Genomic DNA, 15,086 nt, shown 5'->3' with positions numbered 1-15,086 from the left:
CGATTGTGTGGCCATGCTGAGCAAGAACGTTGTCCCTCCACACACATGGAAATTTGAAAGCCATTACTGCGGTTGCATGCCTACTTGTTTACCAAACTCCTTTAATTGAAAACATTGGAGCCAGTATAAGGAGCTGCTTTCATCCCATCAGTTTGGGCTGGATTCAAATCCAAATCCCAGAATCTGAAATGCACATCTCAAACTCCATCACCAGAGTCCCTCATCTTTTTCTTTAGTTTCAAAGCACAAGAAAGGGAAGCCTTAAAGGAAGAAATTAAATACTTGAGTGTCCTAAATCCAGGAGTAGAGATAAATTAAAGTGCTGCTTTTAATTTTTGAAGCACACACACACTTATTTTGTTCAGTTTCCTAACTATAATCAATCACTTGTGCCATGATTAATGATTTAACATCTTCTCATTTTATTGCATTCCAAGTTCCATTTGTTAACATGGTTAATACTCAGATTTCTGCTTTAAGACAATTTTGCAATAATCCACCACCACAATTCTGCATTTTAAATGAAAAAATGCAGTAAGAATTTTCAAACTAGACCTAAATAATTATAGATTTATAACCCTTAAAATTGGTAGGATTATTTCTAAACCTATATATTTTTTTGAAGATTCTTTATTTCATTGCTCTTGAATGATGATTGGCAACCAAACTCCAAATTATATATTTCTTGAATAAACATTATAGAATTTAGATTCAATATATACTCTCTATACATGTTGTCTATTCCAATTAGAATATAATTTTACTTTCACAAAGGTGTGTGCATTTCTCCTGTGAATGTCATTTGGTACTATATATAGTTACTAGAACATCCTCAAAAACTATATAAACATAATAGAAAACAGATATCAGAGTAATAAAAGAGAAATCTAATCTTGGCATTTAGGCAATATTGATGAATCTCTTGGGCTCAGCACTTTTGGTTTATAAATATATGAAAATATTATTGTAACTTTGCATATTACTCTCAGGTATCTATTGTGATCTGTATATTTAAGGACCAAATTTGTTCATATAAGGTTTACAATATTTACCATATTGTAACAAACCAAAGGGCAATACTTGGCAATACTGAATGTGTGATTCACAATCAACAGTCTTGAGAAACAGATACATAGTTGGCTGGAAAAATGCCAACATTTCCTTGGCATTTTCCTTCCCACCAGTCAAACTGAGAATTAGTTTGGGATGTCACGGTGATTTTATCACCTACATTGAAGCTCAGATCACCTGGTGCTTGTCCTTCAAATGAGTGTATCGCTGTCACGATTGAAGGCTTTTCCCATGGATTTTCTGTAAGGAGAAAATAAATGTAATTATACTTACATGAACAGAACGGGGTTGCAAAATCCACAATCTCACTCCAGCACCATATGGTGGAGTGGACCTGCAAATGCAGAGTAATGTGCCTGACCCAGTTAGAATTGCTGGGATCAGGTAATTAGCATATTGTTGGCAGGGGTCCACGCCAGTCTCGCCACAGCTTGGGGTGGGGGGGGAGGAAGATGCAGCATTGGCCAGTCACTTGGCTGAAGATTAAAGTAACAAAATGAAGCTGGCCCTTTTCTAGAAAGGCTGCTTTTATACCTTGGCAAGAAAAAAAAATCAGCTTTTATTCCCATCTCTAAAATCATGAAAGCAGGTTGAAACAGTCTTGCGGGCTTCAATTCTGATACTGTGAAGTACTGTACATATGCATTTTGCAGCCATAGAGTATATTGGGGGCACTGGCGGTGGGACTCGTGGGAGACTTTTAGATAATAAATTTAGTCTGGGTGATACTACCAAACAAATGCATCTGTATGAAATTCCTCTTTTTTTAAATAAAAGTTTCACACCTTCAGTAATAAAGTGGACAGTGAGGTTTCATACGGAACGGGTTGTACACTAATACCACACCGCCTGATTTCAACCCAAGTGAAGATTTTCTTCACCTTGAAGGTCACTGAAAGTTCCAGGAAACCAACTGGATAGAACATTGTAGACAAGTTGTAATACACAGATGTCACTTCCATGGTCAAATACTCTGTGGAAAACAGTGTTCCATACAGTAATTGAAATAAGTAAAAGTAACTGCGAGAGAAAGAGATCAAAGTAAACATTTCTCGAGTCTCTGGCTTGCGAGTTACAAATTTTGTACTCCCTCAGGCTATCATACGTTAGGTGAAATGAATAGTTTACATCATCATTATTCATGTCTTTCATTATTTGAAAGAGCCGAATGATATATCTTTCTCAATCTTCTTTTCACCAACTAAAATAAGTCAAAGCCTGTGAGCCTGTTATTGAAACATATACTTAAAAGTTCTGAATTTCTCAGAATTGTGTGAAGCGCCAGCAAAAAAGATCCTGATTGGAAATGTACTACCATAAATCTCAAAACATACTTCAAAAAACTATTACTTAGAAAGACTCATCTTGCAAACTGGAGCTGGGAGATGCGTGCAATATTCAATTAATAATAATATACAGGTACTATTGATAAAAGTATTTTTCAAAGCTGTTGTCTGTTCTGCTGTCTGTTTTTCTGTCACCTCTAATCTCTGTCCTGGTTCCACGCTCTTGCTTTTCTGCTCATTAAAATGTGTATTCATTTTTGCAAAGGTAATTAGTTCACAATAATCAATAACCAGGGATGCTGCTCAGCCAGAATACTTTGAAAGATGCGTTTTAAATTGGATGGTCAGCCTGTATCACTCCCTGCAGGAAAGTTACAGAGCAGAAGAGACCCTTTTCCATTCATGACAATGTCGGGGATCTTGGGGATTTAAAGAAGAAAGATTGGCAATCTAGATCACAATTGTTAATACCAAACAGGTACCAGCTTGTACTAAAATCTGAAGGACTGCAAAGCTCTTGATAAGAGGCCAACAGATTAAACTACTGCCACGTTCAATTTTATTGGGCACCTATGTTACATAGTATTTACAGCACACTCGGTCCAACAGGGTTATGCTGGTGTTTATGCTCCACACGAGCCTCCTCCCATCCTTCTTCATCTAACCCCCATTAACATATCCTTCTATTCATTTCTCTCTCATATGTTTATCTAGCTTCCCCTATCCTATTCGCCTGAACTAATCCTTGTGGTTGCGAGTGCCACACTCTAACCACTCTCTGGGTAAAGAAGTTTCTCCTGAATTCCCTATTGGATTTATTACTGACTATCATATTTATGGTCCCTAGTTCATATAGAATCATAGATGAATTATAGAACAGAAGGAGGCCATTCGGCCCATCGTGTCTGTGCCAGCTGAAAAAGAGCTATACAGCCTAATCCCACTTTCCAGCTCTTGGTGGTGTATTTGGATTTTCAGAAGGCATTCGATAAGTTGCCACACAAGAGGTTATTAAACAAAATTAGGGCTCATGGGATTGGGGGTAATATACTAGCATGGATTGGGGATTGGTTAATGGACAGAAAACAGAGAGTAGGAATAAATAGGTCATTTTCAGGTTGGCAGGCTGTAACTAGTGGGGTACCGCAAGGATCAGTGCTTGGGCCTCAGCTGTTCACAATCTACATCAATGATTCGGATGAGGGGACCAAATGTAATATATCCAAGTCTGCTGATGATACAAAGCTAGGTGGGAATGTAAGTTGGAAGGAGGATACAAAGAAGCTTCCAGGGGATATAGACAAGCTAAGTGAGTGGGCAAGAACATGACAAATGGAATATGTGAAGTTATCCACTTCGGTAGGAAAAATAGAAAAGCAGAGTATTTTTTAAATGGTGAGAGATTGGGAAATGTTGGTGTTCAGAGGGACCTGGGTGTCCTTGTACATGAATCACTGAAAGTTAACATGCAGGTACAGCAAGCAATTAGGAAAGCAAATGGTCTGTTGGCCTTTATTACAAGAGGATTTGAGTATAAGAGTAAGGATGACTTACTGCAATTATATAGGGCCCTGGTGAGACCACACCTGGAGTATTGTGTACAGCTTTGGTCTCCTTACCTAAGGAAGGATATACTTGCCATAGAGGGAGTGCAACGAAGGTTCACCAGACTGGTTCCTGGGATGGGGAGATTGTCCTATGAGGTGAGATTGAGTAGACCAGGCCTATATTCTCTAGAGTTTAGAAGGGCAGCACGGTGGCATAGTGGTTAGCACTGTTGCCTCACAGCGCCAGGGACCCGGGTTCGAATCCGGCCTCGGGCGACTGTCTGTGTGGAGTTTGCACATTCTCCCCGTGTTTGCGTGGGTTTTCTCCGGGTGCTCCGGTTTCCTCCCACAGTCCAAAGATGTGCGGGTTAGGTTGATTGGCTATGATAAATTGACCCTTAGTGTTAGGGGGATTAAATACGTGGGGTTACGGGGATAGGGTGGGATATGTGTTGGTGTAGGGGTTACGGGAATCGGGTGGGATATGTGTCGGTGCAGACTTCGATGGGCCGAAATGGCCTCTATCTGCACTGTGGGGTTTCTGTGATTCTGTGATCTCATTGAAACATACAAAATTCTTACAGGGCTTGATAGGGTAGATGCAGGGAGGCTGTTTCCCCTGGCTGGGGAGTCTAGAACCAGGGGTCATAGTCTCAGAATAAGGGGTCGACCATTTAGGACTGAGATGAGGAGAAATTTCTTCACTCAGAGGGTGGTGAATCTTTGGAATTCTCTACCCCAGAGGGCTGTGGAGGCTCAATCGCTGAGTATATTCAAGACATAGATCGATAGATTTTTGGATATTAAGGGAATCAAGGGATATGGGAATAGTGCAGGAAAGTGGAGTTGAGGTAGAAGATCAGCCGTGATCTTACTGAATGGCAGAGCAGGCTCGAGGAGCTTAATGGCCTACTCCTGCTCCTATTCATGTTACGGAACTTCAAGTACATATCCAAGTACTTCTTAAACACGATGAGGGTTTCCACCTCAACCACCCTTTTGGGCAGTGAGTTCCAGACTACCACCACCCTCAGGGTGAAAACATTTCTCCTCAACTCCCCTCTAATCCTTCTACCAATTACTTTAAATCTATTCCCCCTGGTTATTGATATCTCTGCTAAGGGAAATGGGTCCTTCCTATACACTCTATCTAGGCCCCTCATAATATTATACACATTTTATATGTGCCTATATATTTTTTTCTCTATTTTCAAAATAAAGTTTTAGAGTAATTACACTGGCTAGTATAACGATGTGAACCTCAACAGTTATTTAACTAACCTGAGCTGACGGGCTTTAAATAAAAATGCTTACAATGGAATTCTGGTTCCTTACGGAAAATATGTAATTCATTTGTGCAACAAATCTTGCTGATTGAAGCCCATGGGATTAAAGAGGCAGTGACAACGTGGATATGAAATTGGCTGTGCGACAACAGAGAGCTGTTGTTTTTCAGACTGGGGGAAAGTACACAGTGGTGTCCCCCAGGAGTTGATATTAGGACCATTGCTCTTTTTAATATATATTAATGACCTGGACTTGGGTATGGGGACATAATTTCAAAGTTTACAGATGTTACAAAGCTTGGAAATGTAGTAAACAGTGAGGAGGCTAGTAGCAGACTCCAGCAGGACATAGACAGACGTGAAATGGGCAGGCACATGGCAGATGAAATTTAATGCAGAGAAGTGTGAAGAGATGTATTTTAGAAGGAAAATTGACGAGAGGCAATATAAATTAAATGGTACAATTCTTAAAGGGGGTGCAGGAACAGAGAGACCTGGGGGTTCACATATATAAATCTTTGAAGGTGGCAGGACAAGTTGATAAAGCTGTTAAAAAAGCATACAGGACGCTTGGCTTTGTATATAAGGGAGTACAAAAGCAAGGAAGTGAAGGTAAATCTTTATAAATCACTGGTTAGATCTCAGCTAGCGTACTGTGTCCAATTCCGGGCACCACACTTTAGAAAGACTTGGGGAGGGTGCAGAGGAGATTTACCAGAATGGTACCAGGGATGAGGGTTTCAGTTATCTGAGACACTAGAGAAGCTGGGATTATTCTCCAAAGAGCAGAGAAGGTTAAGAGAAGATTCAATAGAGGTGCTCAAAATTATGAAGGGTTTTGATAGAGTAAATAAGGAGAAAATATTTCCACTGGCAGGAGGGTTGGTAACCAGAGGACACAGATTAAAATAATTGGCAAAAAAAGCCAAGGTGGAAACGAGGAGAATTTTTTTTTAGTCAGAGCTGCTGTGATCTGGAATGCACTGCCTGAAAGGATGGTGGAAGCAGATTCAGTAGAAACTTTCAAAAGGGAACTGGATCTCTAATTAAAAAGGAAACATTTGCAGGGCTATGGGGAAGAGCAGGGGAGTGGGACTAATTGGTCGCTCTTTCAGAGAGCCAGCACAGGCACGATGGGCCAAATAGCTTCCTTCTGTGCTGTATGATTCGACGATAGAAGTGTGGTTTAGGGTATACGCCTATCAATTATCCTGATCAGCATTCTGAACTTCAGTAAAAAATCTAATTTTAAAGTGCAAGAAATTCCTTTTTTTTTTTTTAAACTTGATCAAATATGTAATTACTATTTATACAATGATCTCAAAAGCACGAGTTTGCTTTCTTAAACAATTGAGAAGAATCACTAACCACTCGCTAACAACAATTGTGAAGTAGTAATAATAGAATAATATGGAGCTAAACTTGAAGCATGGAATAGATTTCAGACAATATCATTATTGAATTTCACTCAAATCTCGTCATATTTAATGGCCCAGATTTTGCTGCCAAAATAATGGCGAGTTTAATGGCGCTCGCCGTCCTTAATGCGTAAACCGTTCGGCTACTTGTCTTGTGGAGAGGAAGAGATAGCCCATGAATTGCAAATTGCTAAAAGTTGCTGGACAACCAGCTCGCCCTCAACCTCCCTGTGAGTTTCGTGAAATTGCTGCATTTGCGCATTAATTGCCAATTAAACTCGCTGCAGAAAGCTAGGGCTTGCACTTAACAGTGCAAGTACCTTTTTAATGACAAGATTTATGCTCCTGTAATGGCACTCACCCTCTCCGGCCTAGAAAGGGAACAATTTAAACTGTGGAGTTTCATTAAAATTGTCATTAGAGATTTTTAACATTAAAAATGTTAAATTTTATTTTTTTTCTTACTTTTACTTTGCCTCTTTTTTCTCTCTCTCTCAATCCAATTTTTCTTTGCCTCTCTTTATTTCTCATTCTGTACATGATTTGACTCTAAATCACCGTCCTTCTCTGTCGTTCCTCTGTTTCTTTCTGAATCCTTAAATCTTACTGGTGAAGGAGATTGGTCCTGTCATTCACCAAGGTCCCAGTTGCCCACACCATGCCGTTATCAGCTCGCACTTCCAGCAACTTACCGGGGGGGGGGGTAGGAAATTTCAAGCTGAAGAGCGAGGGGAAAAGTCTAACTGACAGGACATGCTACAATATGCCCCGCTCCAGCAAATTCTGGCCATTTATTATTGAATTTTACTCAAATCTTGTCAAAACCAATATATTATTCAACTTCTGCCAAGTAGTCTGTAATACAATTTAAATGGAAAACAGATGCAAGTTACTCAATTTAAACAATTCAAACATTTCAAAGAAAGACTGGAGTGGAAAGGTTAAGATAAAAGCAATTTTTAAATGCTTACCATAAAATCATAGCTATTTACGGCACAGGAGGCGGCCATTTGGCCCATCGTGTCAGTGTTGGCTGAAGAAGAGCTAGCCGGCCTAATCCCACTTTCCAGGTCTTGATTCGGAACCCATGTAGGTTACGACATATCCAAGTACTTTTTAAATACGATGAGGGTTTCTGCCTCTACCACCCTTTCAGGCAGTGAGTTCCAGACCCTCACCACTTTCTCGGTGAAAAAATGTGCTCAATTTCCGTCAAATCCTTCTACTAATTACTTTAAATCTATGCCCCCCCTGGTTATTGACCTCACTGCAAAGGGAAATAGGTCCTTCCTATCCACTCTATCTAGGCCCCTCATAATTTTATACACCTCAATTAAGTCTCCCTCAGCCTCTGTTCCAAAGAAAACACCCCAGACATTCCTCATAGCTAAAATTCTCCAGTCCTGGCAACATCCTCATAAATCTCCTCTGTACCCTCTCTAGTGCGATCACGTCTTTCCTGCAATGTGGTGACCAGAACTGTATGCTGTGGCCTAACTAGTGTTTTATACAGTCCAAGCATAACCCACCTGCTCTTATATTCTATGCTTCAGTTAATAAAGGAAAGTATCCCATATTCCTTCTTAACCACCTTATCTACCTGTCCTGCTAGCTTCAGGGATCTGTGGACATGTACTCCAAGGTCCCTCTGTTACTCTACACTTCTCCGTATCCTACCATTTATTGTGTATTACCTTGCCTTGTTAGCCCTCCCCCTCCAAATGCATTACCACACACTTCCCCGATTGAATTTGCTACTTTTCTGCCCACCTGACCAGTCCATTGATATCTTCCTGCAGTCTACAGCTTTCTTCCTCACTATCAACCACACGGCCAATTTTTGTATCATCTGCAGACTTCTTAATCTCGCCCCCTACATTTAGTCTAAATCATTGATATATACCACAAAAAGCAAGGGGCCCAGTACTGAGCCCTGCGGAACCCCACTGGAAACAGCCTTCAGGTCACAAAAACATCTGTCGACCATTACCCTTTGCTTCCTGCCACGGAGCCAATTTTGGATCCAACTTGCCACTTTACCTTGGATCCTATGGGCTTTGACTTTTCTGACCAGTCTGCCGTGTGGGACCTTGTCAAAAGCCTTGCTAAAATCCATGTGGACTACATCAAACGCACTATCCTCATCAACCTTCCTTGTTACCTCCTCAGAAAATTCAATCAAGTTAGTCACAAACTTCCCTTAACAAATCCATGCTGACTGTCCTTGATTACTCCGTGCCTTTCTAAATGACGATTAACACTGTCCCTCAGAATTTATTCCAATAACTTGCCCACCACCGAAGTTAGGCTAACTAGCCTATAATTACTTGGTCTATCCCTTTCTCCCTTTTTAAACAACGGTACAACGTTACCATGTTTATTAGAGTTGATGCATCTTAGTTTCTACTTTAAAAGGGGAAAATTCTGCCACAGTAGTTATACTGTAGTGGAAAAAAAATCCTATGTTCCAGATTGTTTAAAACATAACAAGCAACCCGTTAGTGAAATAGTAACATTTGAAGTAATTTCATGAGTAACAATGTAATATTGGGTAACCATGTTTAAGAGATGAAAGAAACATTAGCTGCCATAATTTGGCACGTTGCATTTGATCATTTATCCTAATGTTCAGTATTGCTAAGTAGCTTATTGCAATAATGCCAATTTATACAAATGTGAACCGATTTCATTTTTCAAGATCACCATGTTTTGCACTCACACTGACTATTGTATCAAATTAATTTCACCCTCAACAGTTTCACCTTTCATTGTGCAGCTTAGTTGTGCCATCATTGGCAACAATGACATGGGCCTGAATTTTCTGATCGGCGGCTTCCCGCGTGCCGATGCCTCCAATCCGAAAAAAAATATCTACGAACTTACCTGCTGGCTCCGTAGGTCCCGACACTGCCGCTCCTGGGCCTCTCCTGGTGCGCGCGCACAGAGGTCCAGGTATCCCGGGGTGCAGGCGGTTCGCAAGTGTCCCTGGGATCACGTGGGCCATGGGGAACCAATGGGAGAAGAGAATCCCCCTTCACACGTTTGACAGGTCTCTCTGGATAGCCCTGGCCAAAGTATGAATGGGGATCACTCAAAAACACACTAAAACATTAAATAAATTTTTTAAAAATCACGTATTTAAAATTTGTTAAAATTACATTAAATTAAATATTTTAAACAAAAATGTAATTTTTTGAAAAAAGAATTAAAGTTTTTTTACAGGGCTAAAAATAAACTTACCTTTTTTAAAAGTATTTTAAAATTATAAATGAGTGAAATTTTTTTAAAAACTCTTATGCTGGTAAAAGCAGGCCTTACGCTGCTTTTACTAGGCATAGGATTTCTAAGGGTTTTCAGCGGGCGGAGGTTCTGCAGAAAGCGAAGCTCTCCACCCGCAGAGGCCCTTCTCCAGGGCAGGCGTGCGATCTGTCAAGAGGATTTTTGACAGATCGGAAGTGCCGGTTTTCAGCTCGACGGGATCGGAAAATACGGGCCATGGTGTTTCTCCCACTTTAAACAAAAAAAAAAATCTGCCACTTTCTCCATGAGGATACCCTTTTAAATGTATTCAACCCCTTCCCTTTTACTTTGCTACACCATTCCCCAAAGAGTTTTACTCTGGGCCTTACTTTCAGGCTTCTCCCAATGTTATTCTTTAGCAAGTATCAAGAGCACAAAAGCAGCCGAGTGACTTGCCCACTGAATTTTTAATTTTTTTTTGTCTCTGATAGTGGGCTGGATTTTAATTCAGGGGCGGGCTGGAGTCGTGTAATCCACATTTCGTGTTATCCACCCGAATCTAAATCGATGTGGGAGATTGATGCGATTTTAACTTAATTGGCCAATTGAGTTCCAGCGTGTGGTAACCCATGGCAAATGAGTTTTTCCAGTCTGAAAGTCGCCTCCGATGACGTCATCATTGCTGCTGCATTTAAGGTCTGCAACAAGCCTTGCTTCTGCTGCAGACTGCCAACCTTTTGGCCTTTCATTCTGCAGGGACCTGGAGGCAGAATGGCCAGCCAGAGACCTAGGTCTGCTCCCAGGTTTGATGACGTCGCCTTGCAGGCTTTAGTTGAGGGAGCAAGAGCTCATAAAGAGGTGCTCTTCCCTTCTTCAGGGAGGAAGAAGCCTCCCCAGCAGACCAAGGCTGTGTGGATCCAGGTGGCCCAGGAGGTCAATTCGTTGTCGATGATCCGCAGAACCTGGCTTCAGTGCAGGAAGAGATTTCATGACCTTCTGCGCACTGGAAAAGCGAGTATGAATTCCCCATTGCCTTTCCTCTCCAGCACTCAGCTTTAGCAATCTCTTCCTCCACATCCCACTTGACACTGACATCCATGCACCCTTACCCATTCCCTTTCTCTCTATGATCACATTCACCTAACTATTCGACTATGCAGCCCTCACACTCCCTATCACTGTGATGCTATGAAAACTGTCTTGCCACCTCACTCCATCTTTGTCTCCTTCTAAGTATCTCTGCTATGGAATCTCTACACTCACGCCTTCATTCTCACTCAACCTCCACTTGTCTCCCTCATTGCAGGAAAAGAGAGCTCACAATAAGCGAGAAAGAGCGAGGACAGGAGGAGGGCCACCCTCAGTAGCCCACCTCACCTCCTGGGAGGAGGCGGTCCTGGAGATCGTAGGAGTGGAGGAAGATGCGCAAGTGGGGGACGGACAGATGGGTGCATCACAGCAAGCTGGTGACAGAATAGTTTTCCATCTCTCTCATTGACATTGCATGAGTCGCTGATAATGATTCTGAAGCTTTAACAGATGGACTTATGATCATCTGCAATATGCAATGTGCATGTAACCTTGGCATCACATCTCTGACTCTTTCCTTTACTCCCCCACAGGACCATCACAAGCACCCGTCCCCACTAGCCAGGAGGAAGAGCATGAGCCTCAAGACTCCTCAGAGGAAGCTGCAACCTCTGAGAGCGAACCGTCAGCAGAATTCAGCGCACCCAGCACCAGTGCAGACACTCACACCTTGGTGGGACCTTCGGGACATAGAGTAGTGTTGTCACCTGGTGTATCACAGCTCACAAGTGAGCATCAGCAGATTGTGGAGACAGGAACAGCAGTGGAGAGTCCTCGTCGGAGGGCGCAGAGCTCTGCCAGCTCGGCTCAGCTGCATGTCGACCCTCTGCCTCTGGGTCTATCCATGTATCAGCGGCGCTGGAACTCCAGGAACAGATGCAGGAGTCTCTGGCAGGTTTTGTCTCCAGGGTCTGAGTGTGGAGCGAATGGAGGAGTCCATAGCGAACATGAGCAGAGCCTTTGTGGAATCATTGGCATATGAACGCATCACCATGGAAAGGATGGCAACCTCCATGGAGGTGATAAGTCGCAAGAGTGCAGAAAACATGGTGAGTGTTCTGAATAGAATGAGATCTCTGGAGGAGCGATCGTCATCTACTGAACAGAGAAACCAGACCTTCATGGAAGTCCTTCTGAGTAGGACTGCCAGTGCAGATACGGGTCCCCATGGCCCTGATGTGCAGCAAGGTGCTCTCAAGCCACTTGCAAGCGCTGACGGGGACCTGACCCATGAGAGGGAAGTTGGTGGCAGACATCAAGGAAGTGGGGGCTCCTCTCCAAGTGCTCACACTTCCATGCCACTGCAGAGCCCTCGGTCAGAGTCCCACCAGAGTCCACACCCAACTGAGATCGGTGTCTCAACTCCTGCACAGCCGCAGGAGCAGCAGACTGTTGACGAGCCCTCACAGGTTTGCAACCCCAGAGGACTCCCGCCAAAGGTGTCGAGACAGGAGCAGCAGGAAAGTGAGCTAAGGGCCTCCACATCTGCTGAAGCCACAGGGGAAGCAGCACGTAGGAGCACACGTAAGAAAAAGATACTGCACAAATAGTCACAAGGGTAGTCACTTGGGTGAAATTTGATGTTTTCTGTGAAAAAGCCATCAGATGAATAATGTAAATAAAAAATCTGATGGCTACTGCTGTAGTTGTGGTGCGTCATTTCGCGAATGGGACTTTCACATTGAGGGCTTAGGATTACTTACAATTGTCAGTATGGTGGTCAAATTGCTAGGAATCCACTGGTCCTTGGCCATTGTCGATGCTCACTAAGAAGCTGCGAGGCAAAAGTGCTTGATTGGCTAGGCTAAGCAAATCTGGCCAAGATGAATGCGTTCCTTGCATCCCGGACAGCAATGTTCTCACGTACTGCTGCCGCCGGTTGATGGGCCTCTGCAAGATGTTCGTTTTTGCTCTCCTCCTCCTCATCTGAGGAGGATATGTGAGGAGCCACTTAGTCCTCAGGAATCTGCAAGCCACGACGCTGTGCCATGTTGTGAAGTGCACAGGAGACCCTGGCTGCTGAATACTGCAGGGCTCCACCTGATCTATCCAGGCATCTGAAGTGCATCTTCAGCAAACCGATGATTTGCTCAATTATGGCTCTGGTGGACATGTGGCTGGAGTTGTAGCTCTCCTCAGCTTCGTTGGATGGGCTCCTCAACGGCGTCATTAGCCGCGTCCTCAGGGGATAGCCCTTGTCTCCAAGTAGCCATCCGTTAAGTTGGTCTGGCGGACTGAATAGCAGAGGCACACTAGGCTGGCGCAGTATGAAGGAGTCATGGCAACTGCCAGGGTACTTGACACAAACATGCAAAATTTCCTTCTTGTGGTCACACACCAGCTGAACGTTAAGGGAGTGGAAGCCCTTGCAGTTGACAAAAATACCTGGATTGCGATGGGGTGCCTTAAGGGCCACATGTGTGCAGTCAACGATGCCCTGCACCCTTGGAAAGCCTGTCAGATTAGCTAATCCAACCGCATATGCCGTGACACTTGCTTGATCCATGGTGAAATGGATGTGATTGTGCGCGATGGCAAAGAGGGCATCGGTTGCCTGCGTGATGCAACTGTGTGCGGCCGCCTGGGAGATGCCGCTGATGTCTGCTGCTGATCCCTGGAATGAGCCTGAGGCAAAAAAGTTGAGTGCAGTGGTGACTTTGACGGCCACTGGTAAGGGTTGTCCACCTGGTCCTCTGGGCTGCAGGTCTTGTTGCAGCATTGCACAGATGTCACCCACTACCTCTCGCGAAAGTCGGAGCTGCCTTTGGCACTGCTGCTCAGACATGTTGAGTTAGCTGACCCGGTGTCTGCAGACCCTGTTTGGGGGGTATCTCCTGCGCCGACGGGCTTCCATGCGCTGGCCCCTTCTGGCCTGTGCAGCTTCAGATGGGTGAGCAGCAGCTTGGCGCTCCTGTTGTTGCTGCTGCTGTTGTTCATGGTTCTGCTGGTGCGGCGGCTGGTCTTCGTCCTTATCTAATGTCCAGAAGGGAAGGAAATAAATGGCTCCCATGCTTCTGGTATATGCCTCAGTTGAGGAAGCGCGCAGTGAAGGTGGTGAGAGGGGTTTCCGAGGAGGTCACACTGGAGATGGGTGTCAGGCTCCAAACTTCCACAGCTGTGGTTATGCCTACTAAAAGTTCCCCCAGACCTGAGACAACAAAGTCCTGCCACCTGCAAATGATGGCTGATCAGATCTCCTCTTTAATGGCTGACCTGCAGTTGACAGTCAGCAATCCAATTGTGCTCCCGCCGGGTTTCACCGTCGTATTTCAGAACAGGCATGTTTCACGTGGGAAAAGGGTTAAAATCACAAAGGCCTTTAAAAATGGCATTATAGAGGCAATTTAGTGCTTGTTAAGGGCCTTAACGGCCACCCCGCCTCTTGGAGGCAGGACGGAGACGGGACCATTAGACACGAATTAATGAAAATTGCTTGGAGGCGGGGTTGGGCCCGCCCGCCAGTTTTTGCTATTTTAACCCCCCACATGCCTCCAATCCCGCTTCCACGGCCCAATAAAAATCCTGCCCAGTGTCTCCAAAGTGCTCAGTACCTCCTCTGATGGTATACGCGATGTTGGGAAATAAAATATTGGGAAATAACAAAATAATGGTGACTATGAGAAGGGCTCACGTGGCAATTGCAGCAAAGATTCTGTAGGTCTGGGAAAGTTCATTAGCAGTTAAGTGCGATACTGTAATAATACTAATTCTCAGCTCTTGTATGACAGTATAACATATAAATTTTAAGTATATTAGAATAAAAAGACACTATTACAAGAAAGCTAGGAACAAGATGCACTGGTGCCTCAATTGATAGATAATTAAGGACGACACTTCAGAGCTGCCGAGTTCCCAGGGACAGAGGACTGATCAGCTGCAAAGTATGCGTGGAATTATAAGGTGTTAGGACAAGACCTGAAGTGTTAGGCTGCAGGAAGAGAAACATCTGTCGTGACACTTTCTGTGAATCAAAGAGTGTGGATAAAAGCTACTGAGAGAAGGTGGAAAGTAGGAACATCCCATGATGGAACACCACATAAACTGAATCTAAAACAAATAATGAAAAGAACCTAATGAAGCCAACAAAGCATTTATGTAACAAAACTAACATGATTCAAGTTTGAGGGAAATTAAAAGTACGAAGAGTAG

At 43.5% G+C, this 15,086-nt stretch overlaps 1 protein-coding gene across 1 annotated transcript in view; it reads right to left on the bottom strand.

Moving 5' to 3' along the window:
- Positions 1-405: 405 nt before the first annotated feature.
- The window catches only part of sh3yl1 (SH3 and SYLF domain containing 1), a gene marked incomplete at its 5' end in the record, with an annotated part of 214,957 nt that continues 200,276 nt past the window's right edge, over positions 406-15,086 (bottom strand). The window contains one exon of the mRNA XM_085997171.1: positions 406-1,311. Within this exon, the coding sequence (XP_085853297.1) occupies positions 1,109-1,311 (203 nt within the window). The remainder of the gene's footprint in view (positions 1,312-15,086) is intronic.

This window comes from Somniosus microcephalus, chromosome 9 (assembly GCF_052327205.1).
Source record: "Somniosus microcephalus isolate GS21.2 chromosome 9, FLI_Smic_1.0, whole genome shotgun sequence".
Lineage (NCBI taxonomy): Eukaryota > Metazoa > Chordata > Chondrichthyes > Squaliformes > Somniosidae > Somniosus > Somniosus microcephalus.
This window is presented reverse-complemented; position numbering and strand designations above follow the sequence as displayed.